A 27617-nucleotide genomic window follows, 5' to 3' on the forward strand; every position below is an offset into this window, starting at 1 on the left:
GGCTGAGGGTTGTTAGTGGTTGGTTTTTTGGGGGGATATGTATGTGTAATTTTTTTTTCTTTACCTAAATAGAGAAAAATGAAAAAAAGCAGCTACTGGTCAAAGTAGACTAGCAGTAATACTCTATAACTTTTTAAATTAAGTTTTTGACATTCCAAAGATCATAGAATGAAAGCATGATAGAATGGTTTGTGTTGAAAGGGACCTTAGAGATCATCTAGTTCCATGGGCAGACACCTTCCACTAGATCAGGTTGCTCAAAGCATTCCTCAAAGCATGCCATTCAACTTGGCATCAAACACTTCCAGGGATGCAGCATCCACAGTTTCTTTGGACAACCTATTCTAATGCCTCACCACCCTCACAATAAAGAAGTTCTTCCTAATGTCTAAACTAAGTATACTCTCTTTAAAAGGAAAGGGACAACCGCAACTCCACAACTCTCAATTTGAAGCCATTCCCCCTTGTCCTTCCACTACATGTCCTTGTAAACAGTCCCTCTCCAGCTCTTTTGTAGGCCCCCCTCTAGGTACTGGAAGGCTGCTGCAAGGTCTCTCATCCTGTTTCCATAGGAGTGGTGGTCCAGCTCTCTGGTCATCTTTGTGGCCCTCCTCTGGACTCGCGCCATCTTCTTGCTTTGGGAGCCCTAGAGTTGGAGGCAGGACTCCAGCTAGGGTCTTGCCAGAGTGGAGCAGAGGGCAGAATCCCTTGCCCTGCTTTGGATGCACCCCAGGACATGTTTGGCTCTCTGGGCTGAGAGTGCCCATTGCTTCTTGTCAATCAACACCCCCAAGTCTTTCTCCTCAGGGCTGATCTTGTTATGTATCATGTGCTTCTATAAACAATTCTGCTTTACTATAATCTGTAGTGTTCTCAAGATCCCATAAATCCCTCCTTTTGGAGTTTAAAACATACGGAGAGGGAAAAGAGGAAGATCTGTCATTTGGATTCATCGTATGCCTAATGTGTGCAATGTACATTAGGTGCATACTGTAGCATCAATAATGCCACAGGTAGATTTATTATGGGAGATCATAAGGAAAACATGGCCATAAAGTCTGTAAAATCTGGAGTATTTGCAAGGTAAGTTTAAAACGTCTTCTAAGAGAGTCATTGGTAAAGTTTCTGTTGGCAGGTCTCTAATATGAAATGAGACTGCTGGCACTGACCTGCAAAAGCAAATCTGCAAGGTATAATGCAATAACCTGTTCAACTTAGATATAGAGGCTATGGAGGTAGGAAGTGGAGCTTCCTCTTTGCTTCTGCACAACTGTGAGAACATTCTTCAAGGATTCTTAAGGGATAGCCTGAAGCCATCTTGAATGTCTTTGATTTGTGCTTCCAGCTCTGGGGTTCACATGCTTGAAGCCATCCATAGTTGTAGGTAGGGATTCCAGTGAGGCAGGCTACTGCTGCTAAAAGTAATCTGCACATAACATACTGTCTATTTGCAATTACATAATTTCTTGAACTGTTTATATAAATAAACTATTATTGAATTAATATATGTAATATCTTGTGATACTAGGTAGCGATAGAGAGTAACAGGAAAAGATAAGTTATTTTGTAGTCAAAGCATTGAATTTATTGAGATTGATGTCTTGAAACGGTGACACAGATAAAACTGAGACCAACCAGATCTCTCTGCTCTTGAGAACTGTCCTCGTATATTTGTTCTAATAAGCCAGCTAAACCATTGTGCTGCTCTAGTTTTATAGCAGCTGTTAGGAAAGCTAAACCAAATGCTTTGTGCCCTACTTAGCCTCTGTAGCTTAAATGCAGTTCATTAATATGTGCACTTCTAACTGAACTAATTGGTCAACAAATAAACAGCAGGGTATTGATGAAACTGCATTTTGCACATTTAAAAAAGTGAATACTGGCAAAACAGGACTATTTTAGTTTTATGAATACAGATAACTTTGAAGTGCAAATTATGCAGTTGAATTTGCAGTTCACACTTAGTTGCAGAATGATTTGATTATTTTTGAGTGTGTGATACTGCAAATCAAAACACTTAGGCTTAAAACCTAAGTAATTTTTCTGGAGTTTTGTAATTATTACATTATATGAAAATAGAATTAATATAAAAATATGACTTCAAAAACTTTAATCTCCGTATGTGTGTTGGGTCTAGAATAAAGAAGCTATTTTTAAAGCTGCAAATATATTATAAACATCTTCATTTGTTTTAAAATGTCAAGTGGTACAAAAAGCTATCTTCAGGCTAACCTTAAGGAGAAGTAATTGTTTTTGGAAATGTCTCTCTTTTTGAAACTTGAAGTGAGAATAGTTATCTTTTAAGGGAATATGTATGCACAGCTGGTAGTCCTGAAAAAAACCTATATACAAATCAGAATCCCCATTTTTTTACAAGTCTTCATAATGTCTATATTAAAGATTATGAGTGAGTTGTTCCAAATTAAGAAAATCTCCCATTATTTTTCTTTTTCAGCCCAGTTAAAGCAAGCTGTTTTCACTTTTACCACTTTAGTTTAGTTTAAAAAATAATAGAAATGTGAAACTGGAACATAGCACAGGAGATTGTTTGGGCTGACCTTTTGCAACTGAATTCTGATTTTCAGGATCAAGTACATACAGATTTTTTGCTTTTTTTTTTTTTTTTTTTTTTTTTTTTTTTTCACTCAGACCTCATTGGTTTTTTTGCCCCTATTTGGCATTTCCCTCTTGTAGCCCCTTTTCCACTTGTTGATGCCTAGTTTCATGGACTGCCTGCCTTCTAGCAATGTTATGTTGTCTGGGTGTCTCTCCAAAGGTAGGGTTGTCACATCTACTGCTCCTCCTCATAATCACTGTTGTGATCACCCCCGGCAATGTTTTTTAATATGGTGTATCCTACAGATTGGGGACCAATAATATAGATGATAATCCCTGAAAAATGGAAGATTAATTTCAGGCAGAATCCAGAATGTGATATTATCAAATATTATTGAAACAATGTAATAAAAGTAAAATGTCACAATTAAAAAAGGACGTCCTGTGAAAATTCAAACAGTTCTTTGGAAATTACAGATTATTTGCTTTTAACAGATCAAAGCCTTCCAATGTGAAAATATCCTATGGGTTTTTTTTTTTTTTTTTTTTGGTTAATCAGCTCTAGTATTTAATAGCTTTTTATTAGCACATTAATCTGCAGGAAGTGTTCATTTTTTCTGATCTTGCATAGAAGACAAGAGAAACCTTTGTGTAATCAACATTGCTTTAGGATCTTTTGTAAATTCAAGCTCCAAAGGGAGACAGCAATAGCATATGTCTGTGAAAGAATGGATGTGCATTGGAAAGATTGCTCAGCTGAAAATATGCAAGACATTACGGGAATTTGTGAGGGGTCTTTGCCCATGACCTGAGCCAGCAGGAGGTGATCCTGGCTTGTGCAGGGAGGTGTTGGAGTTGGTCTGGTGCTGGTTCAGCAAGCAGACTCTCAAGCTGCCACCAGTTAAGAGCTCTGTGCTTCAAAATTGGAAGACTTTCCCTGGCGTGGAGGAGAAGGGTCATACCAGGTGGCCACATCTCTGCACTGCAGTGTTTATACTCGTGCTGGATATAGGATATAAAAACCTTGACTGAAAGCCAGTATACACAGAATTAAGAAAACCCTTCCACCAGGAGATGTGATACCAACATAAGTCCAACCAATAAGTGTTTTTAGAGACTGACTTTAAAAGTAGGCCTCTCCAGGGTCACAAATCTTTTTTTCATATTGTCCTGTAATTTGTATCCATGTTGTATGAATAGTAAGAAGAAATATTGTTGAATTTCATTATATTTAATGCATTTGGAGCTTTCCTCTCTCTCCCTGACCATTTGGGAATAAATGACCAGCAATCCCCATTCTATTCTAGCTCCCTCTGCAGAGGAATCAGAGTGATTCCTTTTTAGCATCAGTTTTGGCCAAAGTGCTATTTCACAAAAGGCGTGTGTTTGAACTATTCTTATCACGTGGGAATGCTCTCAAAGAAACGTGGCATATGATGTTATGTGGTCCACAATATTTAATCTCATTAGAGCTATATTGGTTGGGTAATTTATTAATCATTTGGATGTCACCTCTAGCATGTTTAAAATTCTGTGCAACATTTATGTAAAGGAAAAAATGTGACAGTAAAGGCTTACTCCTAGAACATTTTTAGTTTAAGTTGGATAAAAATGCCAATATAATTTTATTACGCAGAATGATGTCTGGACATTTACAAGCATGACTTTAGTTTTTCTAGACAAGGATAATTTTATTCAGCACTAAATACTTAACCTTTATTTGCCAGACAGCATGTGACACTAACTGTATTTGGATTAATGCCTTCTTGGTGTAATTTTTTTGCCTTGTAGAGTTATGGGTAAAATAAATGAAATCACAAATCTCTCATGTATCTGAAATAAATAAAAAGTTCAATTTATTTATAATGTGTAAGCCTCAGGGGGGAAAAAAATCCTGAATTAAATATAATAAATGCTACTGGTGCTGAAACCTAGTTACCTGAAACAATTCCCTCACTTAAATGCAGCTTAGGAAAAAATTGTGTGATTGCCTTCGGAATCTGTATATCTCACATGTCAGCATCTCCAGGTCTGATGTGCCCTTACACATACCTCTGCCATTTTATATTTTTTTTTAATTGCTGAGCATGTACTTAACATTAGACAATAATTTTCTCTGTGACATTCACCTAACAGAAACTGGTTTTCTGCGTTCATGTTTTTTTTTCCCTTACTGTGTATTTGTGAGAAAATGTCACCTTCAGAAGCCCTTGCTTGTGAGTACTTGTCATTGTAGGAAATTTTTGTTGTGCCTTGTTCTTTTAATTTGCTTTTAAAACTATTTGAAACAGCTGTCTGGCTTTGAACATGAACTGTGACTATGCAAATAAAATGTGTAAATATGTAATATGTTGGACTTTTTGTATATTATAAACAGAATTTTCTACTTGTAGAGACAGAAGAAAGGAAAAAAAAAAAGTGATCAGAAATTTTTTTCCAACACAATTCTTTAGCTGAATAGTCATTCTTGCTGCTCTTCTGCACTACTCTTGGTGCAATAATGAATGGTAGAGGAAAAAAAGAGACATATTTCAATGTTTCCTTTATCTTGTCATCTTGATTCTTCTCTGCTATGGAAGTGTTAGTCTCTTTATGCTCTTCTAATCAATGTGGCCTGTGAAACAAAAATTGGAGATTTGGGCAATAGATGTAACTAAAATATTTTTGGTTCTGTCTTCTGTTTTGGTATATCACTACCAGTCCTCCCAGCTGTGGGCATTGATATCACATCAGTTCAGGGATATTTGGTGACAGTTTTTGCAGCACTGAAAACTTGACCATTGCATTAGAGCAGCTGCATTTAGTGCAGTGAATGGACTCTGAAAGCCTCTGCAATCTTGGTTGCTGAGTCAACACGTGCCTAGAGTTTTGTATATGTTAGCATCTTTTCTAGCTCTCTCCAATCTTGTGAAGTAAGCATCTACATGCCACAACAAATGAGAATTAGTGCATATTGCTTTGAGCATGTTTGTGTGCATATATAAATACAGATAACTATATGTATAAAAAAAATAGGATACAGGTTATGTAAAATAAAATGCACATAATTTTTTTTCTTCCTTTTTAAAATGTCCTGATAGAAAGAAGCTTGGCTGGACCATAAGCAGGAATGCAAGTGTCTTAAGAGCATCAAGCCAAATTTTCCTCCAGACTCTGTCAGACTTGCTGGAAGGATTGTTTTTAAACTAGTAAGTGATGTTTTTTTAGATTTATTCAGTGCAGCAAATTCTGATAAATGCTTTCTCACTCTACATTTTTAATGCAATTATGAACTACAAGACTCAAGTGACTGGGTGTGCTGAAAAAAATTAGACTGCAAATTGCATTACAAGTTTTCTGATTAATTTGTTGAGATGCTGAAGGGATCAAGAGATTCCAAAACAGACATAACTAAGCTTGAGGGACATGTTTATTGACTTTCTTTTCCTATGGTTATGTGGTAGCATTCTAAGCTTACTCCTGCCTGGCGGAAAAACATAGGGAGACACTGTTTCCCCTACTGAATACTACTGAAGTTATTGGTGCTTTTCTATTAACCTAATGGAAACCTGTTAGAATGAGGTGGTAAGGGCAGAAGCACTTTCTTTCGATGGCATAATGTCATGCTTTCCATGTTGGATTCTCTTAATCTCAATTACCTTTTTAAATGTTTTTCTAAACTCTCTTAGAAGTCCTGGGTGTTTGCCATTCCCACGGTTTGATTACTTTATATGGACTAAATTTTCTGATAATTTAAGCAGCTTATAAATGTGTGAGATTGTAAATCAAATTTTTTTTCTGAGCCTGCTATGATATTGTCTGTGTTGGACAAAAGTGCAGGCCTTTGTTATGGTCTGAGGTGATAAAATATGATTTCACATTTATTTTATACATTGTTGCAAAGAGTTTGTGCATGATAGTTTTTAAAGGGCAAATATGTACCTAGAAATACTATGCATTAATTATAGTCACATGAACTCTGAAGCTACAAACCTCATAATTGGATTTCAATTATGCTCTAAAGGGCTAAATTAAGTTACTAAAGGTAAGGTGCCAAAGTGTTAAAAAAATTCAAAATTAGTAGAAAGTCTTATAACAACAAAGAAATTCAGTTTTTTAGGATAGTTTATGCAGTCTTGGATTTATGTTGATGCTGTTGGCTGTACCTGATTATCTTTCATCTTTATCACATGGAATAATCAGTCTTGTAGAGTGCTTGCAAGATAAAACATGCTATGTGAGTGTTAATTATCTGATTTTCCTCTACAGCTCAGACAATCAGTATGCCCTTCTGAGAGACTCTACTCTTTTTCCGATCTTCAGTCAAGTAAGTAATTGCCAGCCAGATTTCAGGAAATACTTCCAAGGTCTGCTTTTTGAAAGGGCCATCTGATTTTCATGCAGCTTGCCTTCTGAATGTTCGTTCTGTGGACTAACAGAATCAAAGACAAAAACCTCTGTGGGAAAGAACAGTTATTTCAAAGATAAAAGGAAAAACATGCCTGTTGTCTTGAAGCAAAACCTTCCTGATTTTTTTTGCTTTAGTATTTTTATTTTTGCATTTTACAATTAACATCTTGCCTGTTCATTTTTTAATGTACCCAATGTCTGACACATACAGTGTCAATATTTCTACATAGACAATAGTACATATATTTTTACACTGAGGTTTTACTTTTTTCATACTTATCTGCTATTGCATAAATCTTCAAAATAACCTCCAGAAATAGGAAAGAAAGTTAAATTTAAAAGGGATATATGTATATTTTTCTTCTACGTGACCTTTCAATAGAGAAAAAAGATGAAATTGTGTAGTTACTACTTCTGTGGCTTCACAAGTTCCAAGTTCTTGGGTAGAAAAGGATGCTCATTACAATCTCTCAGCAGAGCAAATGTTGAAGTAGAAAACTTTTTTTTCATATTTTGTGATATCTTGAAGACTTAGAAAGGAATAAATACATTCTTGGTTCATTTTTGCATCTTGTTTAGAGGGATTTCCTGGAGAGTAATGTGAATATTTTGATTACCTCAATGTTTTTTAGCATTATGCAGAATTTTGGCTACAAAGCAGCTTGATCAATTGGTATAGTTAGAAATAAAACCTATATAAACATTAAAAAATGCAACACATAGTATTAATTTCACTTCCAAATACCCTCACATTTTTCTGCCTTATCCCAAACTGCAAGGGCAAAAGACCTTAACAAGGCAGCAAATTAAAATGGATAGATTTCAGTTATTTAAAACATACTGGTTTTCTACAATGGATATTCTCAATTAGTGTGACAAAGGATTATAGAAAACAGATGCTTAAAATTAAATTAAAATTACTCAGAATGTGGACTTTTATGCTTCATGACACTGCTGGGATCCCAGGAAATTGGATTGCAGAATGGTGCAGGAGGAACTGGACTGGAAGAGTCTCCCTTTAAAAATTAAATATCGATCACTTTTACAGCAATTGTCTCTAGTGTAGGCAAAAATTGTTTTGTAACTGTTTGTTCCATACAAACTGGTTTCTCAGTGCCCTTCAGGAGATGATCCCAGTTTTCCTTGACTTGACTGGAGAGAAGGGCAATTGTGTGATAAATTCTCTGGAGAGAAGCTTGGTGTTGAACAGGCCTGAGCTGCAATGGATGAATGGTACAAAAGTCTGTAGAGTGGCCAGAAGCTTCTGCTAAAATAGTAATTCTGAAGGAAATGATGCTATGGCCTGTGATACAGATGGGATGACTGTCCTCTCACTGATACAGAAATAACTGGTACATAGCCAGTTAGTTTAGGAGAAGACAAATGAGAGATCCACATGGAGTGTTTAATCTGTACTTAGTCTTAATAACAATTTCAGTGGCATCTTCTTAACTTCACAGTACCAAGTGTTTAGGACATTAACACATTAACTGAACTTGATACTTCAGGCTACAGTACAAATGGCCTATGCATCATCTTATGTAAAAGTTTTGGCTGGCTCTTTACTTGTGTTGTTTGCCTGGCTTCCTTGTTAGAGTGAATAGATGGTCTCTATGGTTTTGGAGTTAAAATACCCCAAAAGTGTTTTGGGTTGGTGTGAGAACTTGTAGTAGCTGTGATGTTTTTTTGCTGCCTCTGTATGCTCCAAAAGCGCCAGTTATTTCATAACAATTTCCCCATTTGCTGCATAATTTATGAATGGTGTTGATAAAGCTTGTGTTTCTTTGTGTACTTAGTGGAATCTATAGGAAAATCAGAAATGCATTTTCCTTAGAGGCCTAAGTATATAGGAGAAAAGATTTCTTTGAACAAAATCACATAAACTATAAATACAGGCTGTAATCTGAAACATAGATATTCTCAGGAAGCATCTTTGTAGTAGAAGATAATGTTTCAACAGTAATTAGAAATGTGACACAATTCTCATTATTACTCTTTTAATCATTTTTTTGTTTGTTTTTCCACCCACTTGTAATTAAAAAATACTTTCTTTTTGAAAATTTTATTGACACTATGCTGTCTCATTTTGCTTTACACTATTACTTCTCAACATTAGTTTATACTTTTGGTTGCTTTTTAGTGTGGGAGACATATCAACTGAATAGAAGACTAAAAAGTTTTATAGAGTTTTTGAATAATTGTCTAAAACAAATAATACATGAAAAATCACACAGCATGCGAAGGCATCCAGCTCTTTATGAAGTTCTTTTCCAATCTCCATAGTTCCTTGAAATTCCTTTATATGTCCTGAAAATCAGATTAAGGAGGAGGGGTCTCTCTATGCATTGTTACTTTTGCTAGTTCTCATTTATCTTAAGACAATTTCTTCCTTCCTTAGTTCTCTGGGCCCTCTGTATGTTACAGCAATTCAGAAATCATCTTTTTTTTTAGTTACCAAGACTCAGTATTCAGAAATTAGTTTGTGTGCTATATTACGGGGCAGATATTTTGCTACTTTACTTGTATAAGAATCAGTTACATAACTAAATCCCCATGCCTTATTTAGAATTTTTTTCATAGGCCTTTTGTTGCATTTTGTCTCCCACATCAGGTTTATTAAACAATTGAAAAAGATTCCTTAAAAACATAAAATGAAAACATACACAACTTTCATTTTGCCTTTGTCCTTTTTTTTTTTTTTTTTTTTTTTTTTTTGGTGCTTGGAAAACCAGGTCTTGATCATTTTCCATTAAGGTTCCCATGGGATTTTTTTCCTGGATCATTAGCTCTGATATCCTGGACAGATTCCAGTGTGGATAATTGCATTCTGCTTCTATCTCTATCAGTTCTCCCTGAAGTTCCAGTTGGTTTTGGTATTCATGTTCACATCTGTCCTAAAATACAGTGTCCATTTGTAACATGCTTTTCTTATATGATTTCTCTTCTTTAGTCTAGGGTTATTTGCCAATAATGAAACAAACCGTGTCTTCCTCTCTTTGTTATAATACATTTTGTAATGTATTATAGATAGTTTAAGGTAAATCACATGTTGTCTTATAATTACATTTGAAGGAAAAAGCATTTTTGTTTCCAAAGGGATATAAGAAATGCAAGTGTGTGTTTATAATTTTTCTTTTATATTTTTTCAGCTTGATTGTTTCAGTTGTCTAAAAGTTTGCTGCTTCTCTTGAAGACACAGTCCTCATTGATACTATATTTTTCTATACCAGAGATTTTCTGTACATTGTGAAATATGTATGTGTCTGGATTTCTAACATGTACATTTGTTCATGCTTACAAAATCACCTGCCAACATCCACACTGTTAACTGCATTTGGGGAGTGCCGTGTGCATCTATAGATGTTCATAATAAAATAACAATTCACCATTATGCAGAGATAAAAATGATTCATAGTGCATCATAAATCTCTGCCTTTTGTTATAGTCTGGTGCTTGAATACGTTCAGCTTCACATTCTCATTTTTGTACTAACTGGTAGTAAAAAGAAAGTGTGAAGCAGTTAGGCAGTGAACTTGCTAGGGTGCAGCAGCAATTTCACTTTCTGTGTTGAGACCTGATGCATGCATAATCACTTAATTAGAAAATGAGGAACTGTGATTCTTTCTGCTTCAGGATTTCTATCTGAAAAGCATGAATAGTGGTGCTTTATAATAAAGATATATTTACTTATTATTATTTCATATTAATTGTTTACCAGTTGCTCTGTATGGAACTCATTCATAAATACTTTTCTGTTTCATCTGCTAGCATGAAGTGTTTCTGACACATCTATGGAGAATACAGTATAAAAGTATGTACTGCTGCATAAAGTTCCAAGCATAATGTGGTTAATGTTACAAACCCAGATGCCTAATTTTTGTATGTAATGTCTTACATCTGCTTACACATCTGCTTTATCTATTGTATTTTGATCTTTAACTTGCTGTCACATTCATATGATTTAACAGTAGCAAACTGATAAACTCTACTGAGTGTTGATAGGTAATTGTCACAAAAAATGTGAAATATCTGCCCTCTGTTAAAATTGCCCTCCATCAAGATTAACTCCTGGATTGGAAATGTCTAGGCTGTATGGCTACCATTGGATGTTTTGGTGAAATGTTCTGTTTATGACATGGTCTACTTTCTTTTCCCTTTCCCAACAAGACACTGAACAGTTAAGTGAAGAAATGAAAGATGGCCTCAGGCACCTTGTACAGACTTTGCAACTGTATTTGAAAACTGAGATCCAGGATGAGTCTCAATTGCCACCTGCAATTGACTTTTTCCAGATCTTCACAAAAGTAAGTGTTAAAATCTTCTTGCTTGACAACTCATAAATTATCTTTTCCTCACGTTCACTATTTATTTCTGAGTGGGAGTACAGTAGATGCATTCAGAATGTGATATATGACAAAGTGAATTCAAGCTATTTTTTTTATTCAGTCAGTATTTAAGTAGAAGTATAACTTTAATATAATTGCAGCACTTCAAAATTAAAGCAGTAGCCATAGGATATTTTTTCCTTTTCCTTTTGTAAAATAATCATGTTAAAGTTGATGGGTGAGAAAAAAAAACCCAAGAAAGTTCAAATATAATTGAGTCAATCAACCTGAGTAATTTTTTCACAGTAATGAAGAGCATATAACATTACTCTTCAGCCTAGAATTTTTCTGTAAATTGAAATATATTTTCAGATATCCTCCCATCCCACTTTGTCATTTAGAGGCATATGATAATGTTTGTGATAGTACTGTATCCTACAAACTTCTTGTTCCAGAGGTCTTGTGGATTATTTATTCTGAAAGATGACATATAAGGTATTTAAAATTAGATTCCACAGTATGTAAGATGTCTATTGTGCTGCTAACTAAATATTGTTGGCTTTTGGTGTAGGTATTTTATTACTTTCAACTCATGAAGCTAAATTCAAACAATGCTAGCAGAAATATTTTATATGAAGAGTACTCATAGTTTTAACTCAATTTAATTTTTTTGATTTCTAATTGATAAATTCTGCCATAAGATTTATCTTAACTTGTGTTTTTGTTGTTTTAGTAAGTATATTCTTACGAAGTAAGCCAAAGTTTTTTTGGCTTACTTCATAAGAATGCACTTGGAATACATTTTTTTTTTCTTTTGATAGAAATAAAAGAGCAAGCCTCTGTGAGAAATATAATAAAAATTGCATAAATTATTTTTTTAACATTTAAAAGAACTCTGAACAATTAAAAGACCTTTTTAATTTTATTTTTTTTTTACTGTGGGCAGGAGTAGGAGCAATTGAATCCACTGTGTTGTTTTTCTTGATTTTTTTTGTTGGTGATTAGACTGCTGTAATGTAAAGTTGCAACTTTACCTGAAAAATCACAGAGTCTGAAATAGACCCAGTCAAAAGGGTGCATAGATAAAACCTGTTAAGTACTACCTCATCTCCACTCAAGCTGTTGTATTGTCTTGTGTTGGCATGCTGGTTTGGCCTGAGCATTGTCAGATGCATTTCACATGAAACATGTTATCTGGTGTAGAGAGTTTGTTCAGCTGAAGATAAAACTGATTTTCAGAAGATGGATCACTGCATACTCATTTTGAATGGAGTTGCAGATTGTAAGAAATTCTTTCCAAATGTTTTTAGCTTCTATGTAACAAGTAGCTTAAGATGGAGAATGGCCATGTGGCTTTACAGACACAGTGTGATGATTACTAAACACATTGGAACAGTGGTGAAGAAAGTGCAGAAGGTTTTAAATTTTTTTGTTTACACACATGCACAAGCATGTACACATATGAGCACCTCCTCTCCTCTCCCATGTATTTTACCAAGGTGGTGTAAGTGGCCATCAAGGGCAGAGTGAAAGCCAAGACTTCCCAGCTTCATCTTGTTAATTAGAGAGCTGGGAATGCTCCTGTTAATGACAACATTTGCCCTACTGTAGCTTTGGTATCACAAAGATATTTTTAACTTGCTGTATTCCATATGTTGACTGTGAATTTTTCCCCACCCTACTGAATGTAGTGCAAAGTGCTGAGTTTTTAAGTTGTTGGTTTTGGTTTGGGGTTTTTTTGTCCATTAAACTAGACCTCTTTTCATGCTTTTGCTGGTTTTGCTTAGTTTGTGTGATAGTCTGCTCTGGGAAAATGGAGAGCAAATTATATAGGCCTGTCATGTTTACACATACTTGATATCATTAATACTAAAAAGAACTGGCAGAAGGGATAGGAGAATCTGACTGGACAGGTGAGTTGACAGAAAAGAGCAGTCAACAGCCATATGCTTTACATGAGTAAAATTAGTATCTTGTTCAGAGTTCAGTCAAACACAACTGTCAAGCTTTTTGTGAGACCTTGTTGTCACTCTAATTTTCAAAATGCGGCATTTTACAGCTTTCCCAATTTGGTTGTCAAATGAGTTTGTTGTGAGTGTGATTTTCTATTAAAATATTAATTTAGTATTTCTCCATCCTTAGAGAGGTAGCAGCAGACATTTTCTGCCATTCCCATGGAATGTTCTTTGGAAGATAAGCTGGATGTCCATGCAATTTTTTTTTTTTAAACTGAGTTTTTTTATTTTCAGCAGGTAAAATTTAAGACTTTGGAACTGTAAAGTCTCTGCTAAGACTTTTGCAGTCTCTTCTCTGTAGTGTATCTCTAAAGAAGACCAGCTGTGATGACTTCCCTGTGTGGTCAAAAGGATAAAGAAATGCTACAGATACATTACTTCAATATGTAATCTTGTTTTCCCAATTGCTTCCAACATTCTTTTCAAGTTCAGTAGGTGCTTATTTGAACATTGAACTTTTTTGGATCAGTTCTTTTGTTGCATGCCACAAAAAGATCCAGTCAAAGGTCATTTTTTTGTTCTGTTTGATGCTGAATTCTCAAGAAGGAAAATAAACAGACTGCCAGACAAAAGAGAAAAATTATCCTGCAGTGAGGTGACTAGATTCCAGATGGTTCTTGGAAAATCTGCAACCTGATTTAGGTCAAAAGGGCTTCTCAGAAGCTCTTTAAACAGTCTTCCTTCTCTGCTGTCCATTGTTCTTGTCTTTGTGAAAATTAATTATAGTTTTATTCACTTGCTTGTGATGCTTAATAGGCAGAGAATCCCCCTGAGTGCTCAACTGTAGAAACTCCTCATTAAAATCAAAGAAAATTTTGCCATTTCTTTCCATGGGGGCAGATTTTCACCCCAATGTATTTTTAGTTTGCATGAGATCTCTGGAAAATACCAGCTGTACTGGATGGGGAGGTATTTCAGAAGGGTTATGTACTTTTCTTTCTGACAGTGTTGCCTTGTCCTTACTAGACAATTTGCTTTTGTATCAACTGTCCTTTGAGCTGGAGTTGAATGTTCTCATTTTTGTTATCTGATCACTTTTTGCAAGCTTCAGTTTATTTAATGTGCCATTTATCAAGGTTGTGACTGTTTTAAAATTCTGATCCTCAGTATTAAACAGAATTATCTGCAGCTAATTATGTGGTAAGGCTTTAACTCCACTGAGACATTTTCTAATGTCAAGATAAATTTTTGACAGTGTGGTTTTATAGTTTAATGATGTTTCCATAACCTTGAGATAAAATCAGTCCTTACTTTTTATTCTTCAGCTTTTACTTACATGTGTGAGGAGATGACCTGGCGTCCTTGAGACATCTAATGGATGAAGGATAAAGAATTAAATTTTTGTATGTATTTATGGTTCTTTTAATACTAGCAGACAGAACAATATGAACCTCTTTAAGACATTGAATAAACTCTGTACCTACCATAAACCTATGAGTGACAGGAATCAAGCCTAAGATGACTTCTTTTAGACTGAATATAGAATTGCAACTACTCATACTGTGTCAGAATTGACTTCTTGTGCATTTTGAAATAGTTTGAAAATTTATTTTCCAACTAATGATAAATAAAAGAGATTCTGATGTGTGCTGTTATGATTGCCATTTTGAAGATCTCCTAATTTCAGGTCCTCACATTTATAAGAATAGTAAAGTGTAGGCCACCTTTGCCTTAAATAGCAGTAAGATAAAATCCAGTGGCAATTAATGAACTGTTACAGGCAGTATTCTGGGGCAATTAAGTAAACTTAAAATATAATATTCTTATAAAGAATTTTCTAGGGGATGTTTTGATGAAACTATTGATAAACCTTTTGGGAAAGAATACTGGATTGAAGAATTTAGGGAATCCCATATGGTGCTATTTTGGGCTTTGCCCTTTTTTTACCTTTTATATATCCTCTGTATTCTTGGCACATATATTTGTAGCACTGGAGCCTATTGTATTGGTGGCTAGTTTTGCCAGTAATTTTCCATGACCTTTCCCTAGGCAGAAAGACAAAACAAATTCCAGAACTCCAAGCCCTGGGGGGTACAAGGCTCCAGTGCTATCTTGGTTCTTCCTGGGAACCAAGGCTGAGAACAACTCTTTGCTATATGTTTTCATGGACAAAGTACAACTAGTGCTGAAGGGGGTGCTCCAGAGAAGGGGCTAGACCTGGGGTCGTCCTAATTGGTGCTTTTTATCAATTATGCTAATTTCCTAAAACCTACAAATATGTATTCATCCCTGTGGAGGTGGGCTTTTGTGGGTGTCTTTCCATAACTGTCCCTGAAGGCCTTCAAATAAAGATCCTCTTTTATGTTATCTCCTTACTAAAATTATCTCAAGTTTAATTTCCAAGTTGGGAAAAGGCAACACATAGAGCAGATATGGTAATTATCTCCTGAAATAGCAGTCTCCATAATTCTCCTGTTGTGCAAAAATTCACTTCTGGACAGTATTTTAACCACATGTGGGATGATAGGGACTAGACAAAGAATTTTTAGCTTTATGAAATCTTCAATCTTTTCTGACACCTTTTTGTTATGAACAGATTCTGCTTTGAAAGTAGGTGTGCTGCATTCTTTTAGTTCACTGGAGAGGTCACACACCTGTATATGTGGAAGGTGAGCAGTCCTCTTAATGCAGGTGGTGGATGTGCTGCTTGCCACTATCTTCTCAGGTGCTGTTGGACCCTTTAGAATTGACACAGATCAAAGAGTAAAAACACATCTGACTGACTGTAGAGCTGTAAGTCTAGGATAGTGCAAAAAGAAGTATCCACATGTATTAGAAACATGTGTGCAATGTTTATATGTCAGATTAGTTTTGTCTCGCTTTTCTGAGGCTTGTGAAATTGATATTAAAGAAGAGATGCAAGTTTGATGCTGTAGGCCAGTCTCTGTGCCCACAAAAAGTTTTACCAGGAGGCCAGTTTTCTGTTTAGGCTGTTGGTGTAGTTGGATTTGTTTTAACTTAAGAATTAGTAAGGAGGCTCTATAAAGTGCAGAGATACATCCCTCAAGAGGTGAGGGACACTAGAATGTCCTAGTCTCTTTAAAATCCTTTGTTTATTTCTCCTATCAAAATTTAGATATTTCCACTTTTTTCCTAACTTTTCTGTACTTACTTTTTATTATACTCAGTGCTTTGAAAGAATTTCTTTTCAACATAAGAGGTATTACTGCCAAATAAAAAGAAATCTCACTGTTAAAAGGGTTTTGGTATGGATCTGCATAGGCAGAAGTGAACTAGTAGTTGAGCAGAGTCATTTGGCCTTTGTAAAGCCTGAATACTAAATTATGGTAATTTATTTGTGTGTTATTTTATGGGGAAGTTGAAGGAGATACTTAATGATGTGACTGATAAAGTGTGTTTCATCTTCACATTTCTCCTTCAGATCCAATAGGCTCAGTGTTCTCTGAGAAGACCTTGGAATACAAGACATATCTGCCTGGTCAAGATATTCTTAAGTAATGCTTTCAGTCGGTTACTCTTACTTAGGATTCACTCATTAAATTAATAATTCCTGGAATCAGGGAAATTAAAATCGATTTGTAACAAGAAAGTGAAAAAAAAAATTAGGATAAACTTATGAGCAGGTTAAGAGTTGTTGAAGACATACAGGTGAAGGTTGCTTTCTGATGCTAGGCTTGCTAATCTAATTAACTCTGGATGCACTTGTTCAGTTTCCCTGTGATGGGAATCTGTGAAGTTTTTTTCCTGGAGGCAGGAAAAAAAGCAAGTGGCATGTTTAATCCATCATAGTTCTTTGTATCATTCAAAACTAATGTGCATTGCTACCCTGTCTCATGGTAAATTGAAGACCAATACTGATAAATTTATTTTTAGTCCTTGCCCGGGAAACTATTTTGGAAAAACTTTTAAATTTTGATAGTTCTTTTTTATTATAAATGCTAAAGTCTTATAATTTACATGAATTATTACACCTGAAACAACATTGGTTAAGCTTAGGTGCTCAACATATATTTTTGTTTGTTAATCTTTTTGACTCTTCTTTTTATTTTAGAGTTGTAAGACTATGTTCCTGGTTATCAAACTATATCAAAACCTTTTTCTCCAACTGTTGCCATTTTTAAGTCTACTGCGTGAGATTTGTGATTATCTTTTTAGCTATAGTGCTATTTAGTTGATAAGGTTTTATAGTGCTATTTAGTGCTATATATAATATTTATAGTGCTATTTAGTTGATAATGTTTTGTTTGGTGGAAATATAGACTCCTCAGTTGTCTGTGTGTGTGATTTTTAAGCTGTTGAAAGCTTCATTCTTAGGCTGTGAAGAACTGACTTGCAATCATTAGAAATACTGTATAAGTTACTGCTAAAATAGCTCCAAGAGAATTTTTCTGTACTCTTTCCAGTGTATTCCACAGGAACATAACGGAAGTCATTCTGATAGTTGTACTGAGAAAACATGAATCATCACTTACCTAATATGTATTGTTGATTCTGAGTTGCTGTCTTGTCTAGCAAGAGGGGATTAAACTAAGATCAGCCTCTGCAGTATACAAACTCAAACGAATTGGGAAAAGCTATATGTATTTAGCTTTTTCTCCTTAGCTTTAGGAGAAAACTAAGCACTAGTTTGTGCAGCATATAAAACAGCCAGAATTTATTTGAATGTTCTATTTTATTGTTTACGTTCTTGAACTTCAGCATTTTAAGCTCCTTTTTGATGTGATCCAGTGACTGAGGCAGAAAGGCTCAGGTGCTTTCACATGCTTCCTGGTAAAACAGCTCACTCAGGTTTGTTGGACAACCTTGCAGGAGCTTGGATGAAGCAGTGTCATCTAATGAGCAGAGCTGTTTGACCCCTGGACTCGAGAACAATACTAGAAGAAGTGTGTGATGCAGACTAATCTGTGCTGAACCTTCATTCTGGCTCTTTTGAAGAAGGGTGACTTTTTTTAAGTACAAGGAGGGGTAAAAAAGTAAGGAGCTGGTGTTTTAGCAAAGAATAGTGAGGAAAGACTTGGGGCTATTTAATAACTCGTTCCCTTGGTCTGGGATCACAGGTTTTTCAGCCTGGTATCCTTTCAATTCTGCTGCTCTTGAAAGCATAGGAGTATGTAGAAAATCTGCAGTTGACCTTATTTTTAATTTAAATTGGTCTGTGATTTCCACATGTTATAAATTGTGACACGACAATTTGAAGTGTCTTAATTCAATAAAGCAATTTTATTTAAAATAGCAAGCGAGTAAGGCAGGCAAAGCACAGCGCTGGGCGGCCGGGGAGTCTCCTGCTCCACCAACGGCGCGCAAAAATGTTCTGTCCCAACCTTCCTTTTATCCCCCCCCTTCTCCTTGCAGGCATGACTCTCCAGATGTAGTCTGAGTCTGGTCGTTGTGATAGCTTCTAAGTCTCTTCTTTTGAGATACAGCAAGCAGACCAGATACACACACCCAGGACTCTAATCTCAACCTCCTTATCACCTTGTAAGCAAATAAGCATTTCAAAGACACACCAGTACATTCTTATGCAAACCAAGGTAAGCGAGCATATCACAGTGAACAAATGATCTTCCACTTATCTCACACATGTCTGTTAAATGGCAGTAATGCTCTTCACTTGTGTGGTGCTTCCAGTAAACTTCAAGAAGAACTTGAATAAGATTTAGCAACAATTCTTTATAGTTTTCTTTTGTACCAGACAAGTATTTATTAGAAAAATAAGACTAATAGAAAGTGTCCCTATAGCTGCCTTTTCATAAGAGTTCTGGAGGGCAATCGGAACCAAACCACACCTGTCCTACCACACAGTGTAGCAGTCACAATCTGCTGCTTGTCTCTGCAGTGGAACAATAAGCAAGTGTAAAGATGGCTGGAATATGCACAGTTGTTTTTAAGAGCCTACATCTTAAGTTGTATATTTTAAATTTTGCAGAAATAGTTCTATAATGTTACTAGGATTTGCGTTGTATTTCTCATGTTTGTTATAAATTGAGGCGAATAATTTGATTCAGCCTTTTAAGATCAATTAATAATTTTATTAATTACAGCAAGCGATAGCAAGCAAACAGCGCTGGGTGCAGCTGGGGAGTCCGGGCTCGCCAAGGGCTGACACCCCTCCCTCTCCTTAGTCCCTTTTTTTATACTTTTCTGCCTCGCATTCTCTGCATTGTACCAGGCTTACAACAGTTGATTTCACAAGTGGGGGTGATGGGTCTCCTTCCGCTGCGGTTATCAGTTCCAGCAACAATTGGTTTCACAAGTGAAGTGATGGATCTCCTTCCGCTGTGGTTATCAGTTCCAGCAAGTCCTGTAAGATCTTTCTTTTATATATATATATAGTCATTACATTGCTTCACAATCTTTGCTTGCGGTTACCAGCCTTGCCCAAGCCTGCAAATTCCATGCCCCGACCCCCACCCTTTACTCTAATTTCACACTCTTGATAAACAAACAAGTCAATGCAGTTTTTCACAATGTTTGTTCAGCTCAAGGTTGTTTCTTGAAGTCAAGATTGCACAGGACGTGGCAACCACCATTCATCAGCTTTAGAAGAAATAGTGTGAATTGAGATTAGAGAAAAATTAGTAATTGTTTTAATCAAATAAGAAGAAATATTGCAGCAATACTCTAGAATAAGGGTGATAAACAGTCTTATACGGGATCTGTAATTTTCTCTTCTTTCCCCTCATTCCCCCACCCCCTCCCACGGTCCTTTGTCCCGTTCCTTTGTTCCCCTGCCTTCCCCCTCACCACGTGGCCTGTCCGTGCCCCCCCCACCCCCGCCTTTCCCATCTTTATCCCCAGGGTTTCCCTGTCCTTCTCCCCTGCCTCCCGTCCGCATTGGCCGCAGCTCAGGTTCCCCCCGCCCCCGGCACGGGGTATAACTGACCCTCGGGGTCGGTGTCCCGGTGGTCTCGGGAACACGCTCCCACAATAAACACGTGTCTGCACCCGAGCCCCGTGTCGCCCTCTTGTCTGTTCCCGCACTAGAACTGAGCCTCGCAGAGTCGAAGGGGAAAAACGGCGCCGCCTCTCCCCCGCTCCCGCTGTGTCCCGCCGGCCCCCGTCTGGAGCTGGTGTCGCACGGCAACAGTCTTACAAGACTCCTCTCTCTTTACTTAGCCAAATGAAAGTTGAATCACCACAGGAAGTTATTTTTGTCTAAGGTGATTTTTCAGGTTTAGTGATTTTCTGTTATTTCCCCATTGAATTATAATTTGGGGAAATAATTTTCCATAGCAACTATCTTAATTTTCAGTCACAGTAGTTATCTTGAAGAGCAAGAGGATATTATACTAGACCATGAAACAAGGCTTCAACATTCTATCAGATTTTAAATTATAGTATATTATCACAATTAAAATATAAGCTTATGCTAACATAGCTTGTTACAGTGAAAGTAGAACTGTAAGGGTTCAATACTTCAAATTGAATTTATGGTATAATTGGGGTCTCCTCATTTAGTTGTATGTACCATCTGTTTTACAAAACTTCTTGTACCCTAATAACCACCAGGTGTAGAAAATGAGGTAGAAGAGTTTTAAAGCAAGAATATGCTACAAGGAATGGTTGGGTAGAATTTGTAATAATTTAGTTTTGTATCATAGGAAAGCAAACGTTTTTCTTGAAGAGTGAAGGGAAGCAAAAATACTAATTTTAAGGAAGTTAATTCAGCACAGATTGAAAAGCATAAACTGATAGAAAAGTTACTGACTGGAGCAAGCCAGCATGTGTGGGGTGTGTGAAAGGAAAGTTTGCTTGATGCTTCTTCTATTGGGCTAAATTGAAAGTAATAAGATGGCAGAAAACAGTTTAAAGAAATAAATGACAGGGTAGAGAAGGCTATTTTGCAACAGTTTGGTTTTTTAAACATTCATTTATTTATTTTTCTAATTTTTTTTTTAGATTTTATACTTTAGTGTAGAACAGAAAAGGACCCAGGCGGCCAGGACATTAATTACTATTAATTTGCCTAATTATGCTCAGAGCATATCCACAAAACACATTTTAAAAAGCCAGTGGTCTCCGATATATGATATACATCAGTCTTTTGTCTGTTTTCTGACACCCTTATGGAAATGAACTGGAAACAGTAATGATAAAAGGCTTTAGTGGTTGTAGCAATTGCAGTACATGCAAAAAATTGTGTGGGGTGAGGCACTTTTATGTTCAGGAAAAGCCAGCATGAAACAGGGTCATGGAGAGGTTTAATAAAGATCTGAGTAGTAAATCAAAACCATTTACATCCTCTATTAGCAGTTTTAAAAGCCTCTAATTGAGGAGGATAAGCCTGATACTTGTTTATAATGCTCTTGGCAGCAAAGTGGTCTGTCCTTGTCTTTAGGATGACCTGCAGTGGTGTTGCTTAAAGCATTTTTTGTTTGTTTGTTTGTTTGTTTTGGCTGTGGCAGAGCTAGGAGTTTGTGTGGAAGGATTATTAATCAGCTCTGAGGCTTGTTCAACATGTTTAATAGGTGAAAAGGCACAAAACTCTTTTTCTTCCAGAATGACATCGCAGTAGATTGATAGTCAGTTGAAAAATACCATGCTTTTTGAATATAGGATGGGGAACCATGTATTTGTGTTGCTATTGTTGACTTGCTATATTCTGAGCTGCTTCAGAGTCTCTGTGAAAATGAGGATAATATCTAAGGTATAATGTAGAGACAAATAGCTGTTGCAGTTGAAGTATCAATTGAGGGTGCAACAAGTTCTGTCTTGTGTAGGCATTTCAGTGGGTGTCAATTAAATGACACCTACCTACATGAAATGTAGTCCTGTATAGTGTGTTCTCTCCATATTCCCCAATATATATCTTTTTGCTTTAACAGTAATTGTGATGTGTCATCTGAAACTACTCCTAAGTTTGTTGTAGACATAAGCTGGAGAAAGAAACAATTTGACCATGGTACTCGTTCAATATCATGATTGAATTGATCCTGTATTTTGGTATTGATCCTGTATTGGGTATGGTGTATTTTGGTACAGCTGTCGCAACGTGGTTGTAGCACGGATGTGCTATCGGCTGGTGTGAGATCACTTCGCTTGTGCTACAGCAGCCTGAAGTTGACAAAGGCTGTCTCAAATAGTTTCATGGCAGCACATGACAGTGCTTATGGATATTCTCCAATAGTGGCTGGCAGCAGATCGTGCAAACAAGGTGCAGGAGCTCTGCCAGGATGGTTTGTCATGCCATTTGTGCTTGCCTCTCCTTACACAGCTACACTGGAAGCTCCCATGCTGTCCCCAGGAAAGTTAGATGTAGATTGACTGGCAGAGTCAGATAGAGGCATATTCCCTTTAGGAAATCATCTAAGTTGCCTCAGTGATTTAATTTTTTTCCCTCCTCCTTTCCTCCTCATTATATAAATACTGACTAGACTATTTTCATGTCTGTAATCACCAATAAATTGCATTTCTTTTTATAGATCCTTTGAAAATTTCTTTGCTGGTTATGGGCTTTTGGAAATTTTAAATGTGTTCATTGAAATGTGTCCCCAGTGTCACAGATACTGCAGATAATAGATTTGAACTTATCTTCCTTCTGAATTTAAGGTAATTGTGGGCTGTTATTAAAGTTTTTATAATCACTTTTGGAAGTCTGGCAGTATTTTTCAAGTTTAAAATAGAAATCTGCAGTATTAATGCTTTCTTCCTTCTCACATTCCACAAGAATATTCTTCAGTCTGTCAGCAAACCTTGTGCTTTGCCTGTACTCACAAATCTAAAATTCATCTTTCTTCTTCTATTACCATCAAGGCCAAGTTTTCATTCAACTTTCAGAGGAAAGTGGATTGGATGCCCACTCTTTGAAGGGTATTTTTATACATCACAAAGTCATTGAAGTCAGAGTTTCATCATGTAAATTGATAGGATGTGGTGAAGTGTTGTTCCTAGTCAAGATAGAAATGGTGAAGTGCTAACCTACTGCTTTGTCAACATCCATTCCAGTGTTGTGGGTGAAAATTACTTTGCTTGTTTGGGTCTTTAGTCTGGGAAGATAGTAAAGAAGAGTGCACATGTGACATCAGTATTTTCTGCTATGCAGAAATTATGGAGGCATAATGCTGACATATTTCTCATTTTGTAGTAATTTCAGCCTTTAAGCTCATTCTCAAATTAAAAATCAGTATTTTAAACAGGAGCTTGCTCAATGTGCATTTGTGCTGTGAAAGAGTCATGTTTGCTTTTATACTTTATGAGTAAAGTTCCATGAGCTTGCTGATAGTGAGAAGATTTTGCAACAGCATAGAATTGCATGTTTTACTTTTAAACTTCCAACTTCTTTTTTGTATTTTTATATTTTTAGGATTTCTTTTAATCTGAGACAATATCCATCATCCTGGTGATAACTTAAATGGTATAAATCTGGACCAAGTATCTCTCTAAATGAGAGATTTCATTTGCCTAGGTTTTATAATTTATATTGCATGTATTGACTATTTTTCACCTATTAAGAAGTATATTGTTTTATGAAAAAATATATAGTAGCTGAAGAAGCAGCTTGTGAGAATATAATGATAGTGTTGGAATTTTCCTAGTGGGTTTGGACCAAGGACAGATATTAGTCCAACATAATTTACTGCCCTAATTATACAAGATCATTGTTTCTCATTCCATAGCATTTTTTTTTCCATTAAGCTGTCCTTTTAGATATCAGACAGTCAGATGGTAATTTTTAATGTAAGTTCCAGTTAATTCAATTGGAAAGCCATAGTTCTGAAAAGCTCAAAGGATAAATGTTAGTGCAGTACTTCACTAGTTTGCCCCCATTTTGTCAGTTTACTCAGGACCAAAATTTGTCCAATTGACTGAATGATGGCAGGAATGACCAAGAAAGGAATTCAGCTTGTTGTCTCACCATCCTTGTACCTGATAGTTAAATCAGGAATAAGTGCATCTAGCAATTCCCCCCCCCAAAAAAAACCAAAACCAAAACTGAACAAAAAAAAAAAAATCCCAAAAATACACACAATACCCCAAAAAACCCCACAACTACAAAAACTTTAAATGAATTAACAGTGGCTGCTGAGAATCACAGCAAGATTTGTACCATCATTTTCAACATGAGTGAACCACAAGGTATAAAAACTAGAAGCAATTTGGGTTAATTGTGTTAACATGTGTTTTTGAAAAATACCTTTTCCTGGTTAACTTAAACTTTACAGTTACCAAAAAAACTGCTTGACTTAATGATGATGTTAATGGATATGCTTCCTATATATTATTGAACTGTCTTTGTAATACCTTGTCATGGCAGAAAAAGCTTGCATCTTCTTGGAAGCAGCTGAATTTACGTGGAGTTCTGATGTCTCACAATGGCCCTGGATGTTGCTGGTGGTATCAGTAGATAATAAATCATAGTGCATGCTCTTGGGTCAGTGCTATAAGTGAATCTGTATCTGGGTACAAGTCCAGAGAGATGATAAATCTCCATAACCACACAAATTGTGTAAATACAGAAAAACACTGCAAATTAAATAGAGATGTGTCTGGTAGCTTTGTATTCTGGAAGAAACTGTGATCCACTGGTAAATATCTGCTAGAAAAGCAAACTGAAAGAGCTGGAGTATCCACAGCAGTAAGAGATTTTTGAATATGAAGTAGCCAATTGCTTGGGAGAAACGTAAGCATATGCACATCTTATTTCCAAGCATGTTCCTGCTAACTGTATTTCTTTGAAATTTTTATCTTTGAGGAATTGCACTACAGACGACAGAATAAATAAAATTTATGCTGGCAACTCTGCCCATGATATAAGCAAATCGACCAGCACAATTTAGTAGATCCAAAATTGTATCACTTCTATCAACTATTTTTACTACTATCTAATTGTTATAGATTCACAAGAAATGACATTTGCAAATTTAGTTTTCCATTCATTCATTTTCTAGATGAGATGGATGAGAGGAATGTGGAGACTCATAAGAAAGGCACAGAAAGAGAAAAACAAACCTGCTTATAAGGGAATGTGGTGTTTTCCAGTTAGGTCTGAGACAACATTTGAGCCACCACTGTTTTTTGTCAGAGCATCTCTTGGTGATTTTTGGGGACAAACATACAGGTATTTGTAGAAATTTAAGTGAATGTGCCTAAGTGTGAGAAATGGAGGTGATGAGAGGCTGGTGAGTTCCTACTCATTTGTCTAGTTCATCATATTCTATATTAATTATTTTACTAGCATTAAACATCGGGGAAGTGGGAAGTTGTGAACAATATGTCACTATATGGTTTTAATAATGTTGATACCCCTTTGACTGAAGTTCTGTTTTCAGTTGCAATTTGAGGAGATTTCTCTGGACTCCATTTTTGCATTGCTGTGGTGGAGGGGAGGAATGGTGCATAGACAGAAATTAGATGAAGCTTGTTGCATTCAGCTTGTTGGATCAAACAAGCACATAATAACAGTAATTTGTATTTATCCACTGCCTTCTCCTGAACTGTTTTACTCCAAAGTTCTCACAGTCAGCTTTCCAAGATGTGAAGGTAGGAGTGTGTTACATGCTGTCATTCAGTGTCAAATGGTATTTATTTGAGCTGGGATTACATAGAGAGAATGCTTGATTGTCTGATGATAATCCTGTACTTAGTATTCTTAGTGATTAGAAGTCTCATTGCTACATGTAAAAAATAATTTCATGAGACCAATATGAATTAAGGTGTGTATTTGCAGCTTGACAAGTTTTCTCCTGGTGTCTCATCTTTCCTGTTGTACATCTTCTGCCATTTCAGTGGGGAGCTATTAGTTGTCTTAGTTCTTTATGGCAGAGAAAGAACTCTTTTAGACCAACAAAATTTGCTTACTTGTTATGGTGCTGCTACTAGCAAATGATAAGCTCTGCGTCCCACTTTTTAGAATCAAAATTGCACAGAGAATTTGGAGTACCTTCAAGAGGGAGGGCAGGTGACTATTCTAACTCATGAAAGCAAATGATGTTGATTAAATTCAAATTGTTGATTAAATTTTGGAATTTAGAATAGTGAGGCAAAGTGACTTTGATTCATTGTTCCAAGTAAAACTGAGTTCTCAAGAAAAAGGATACAGTAAAAGATCTGGCCATGGGATCCTCCAATGTTCACTTGGTCTTTTTGAAAACTAACTAGCTTTTTTAAAATAGTCGATTTTGCTTTCCTCTCACTAACAATTATTTTATAACTGGGTCTATGTGAAAAAAAAATCAACAGATTTTATATCCAGAATGCCTGAAAGATTTTTAAGGCTGAAAGATAATTTTACATAGTGATGGTGATCTACTATTGTGGTCCAGATTGCAGATCTGTATGGGGATCCTGTGCATATATATGCTGCTTGACTTGGTGTCCATTCTGACCCTGTGACCTTGTGTTTAGCCTTGTGTGTTGAGATTCTAGTAGACTGAGAGTCCCATCATTAATTTAATGGAATTTGGGACAAGATGTGAATGTACTCATTGCTTCTTATGAGCAAACAAAAAGGGAACAAAACTTGAATTTTTCCCACACTGACTTGTTGCCAGAAACTGTCTGCATCTGCTCACATGTCGTTCTGTCTTGGCAAATCAATTTGCCTCCACATTTCTGTCTTAGCTCTTCTGTGTTATGTTATGTTGGAATTCTCATCAGCACAATGTATGTTCAGTGTGAAAAGTACACCATGAATGATAACACTAGCAGCATTGTATATGCTGTTTTTCTATAGGTTAGGAAGAATTAATCAGCACTGCTATTAAAGTGTTACTAATTAATATTGCACTGTAGTCACATGCTGTAAAAAGTTTTGAATAATCTGTTCTATAAGCTGTTTCACATATGTAACAAACATATGTTGTTATGCAAAAGAAAGGTAACTGAAATCAGAATTGCTTGGGGTTTTATTGATGTAGATGCATTTTCTAGGGAAAATGAAGTCTTATAGATCACACAAGACTTCTGTGTGTGTAGGTTCTGCAAAAGGGAACATATGAGTCTATGATCTTTGAAACCCTGAGAGAAGACCTTTAATGAAGAATGCCAGAATACTCTGAAATCAGTTTGAAATTATTGATGTGTTTATTATAAGTTAAGGCACTCAGCACCATAAAGGAATGCTGGAGTACCTTGGAAGTTAGGATGAAAACTACTTTAGAAGTATTTCCCATGAAAACACTCTTGCTCTTTGATGCTTCCATATGGCTGTGGCAAATGTTTCTGCTCCTTTATTTAAACTGGCAGGGAACCTGTAATTAAAATATAGAAAGATGCACTGGAAAAAAAAAAAATCATGTCTTTACTTTGAGAATTCAGTTGGATTTCCTAGCTATAGGGATATTTTTATTTGTAGACAAGTAAGACATGCTGGGAAATGCAGAAGTCTGCTTTGATGCTCTCTTGAGACATCTGTCCTTGATTAGCTGCTTGA

General features: G+C 36.1%; 1 protein-coding gene across 7 annotated transcripts in view; it reads left to right on the forward strand.

The window, feature by feature from the left end:
- SMYD3 (SET and MYND domain containing 3) overlaps window positions 1-27617 on the forward strand; it is a 424638-nt gene that overhangs the window by 56858 nt on the left and 340163 nt on the right. For all 7 annotated transcript variants that reach the window (XR_014954403.1, XM_085576951.1, XM_085576950.1 and 4 more), the window contains exons 3-5: window positions 5637-5744; window positions 6805-6862; window positions 11113-11249. Coding sequence is in view for 6 of the 7 variants with exons in the window: in XM_085576951.1 (XP_085433077.1) it covers window positions 5637-5744; window positions 6805-6862; window positions 11113-11249 (303 nt within the window). In the remaining variant the exon portion in view is untranslated. The remainder of the gene's footprint in view (window positions 1-5636; window positions 5745-6804; window positions 6863-11112; window positions 11250-27617) is intronic.

This window comes from Lonchura striata, chromosome 3 (genome assembly GCF_050655825.1).
Source record: "Lonchura striata isolate lonStrDom1 chromosome 3, ASM5065582v1, whole genome shotgun sequence".
NCBI lineage: Eukaryota > Metazoa > Chordata > Aves > Passeriformes > Estrildidae > Lonchura > Lonchura striata.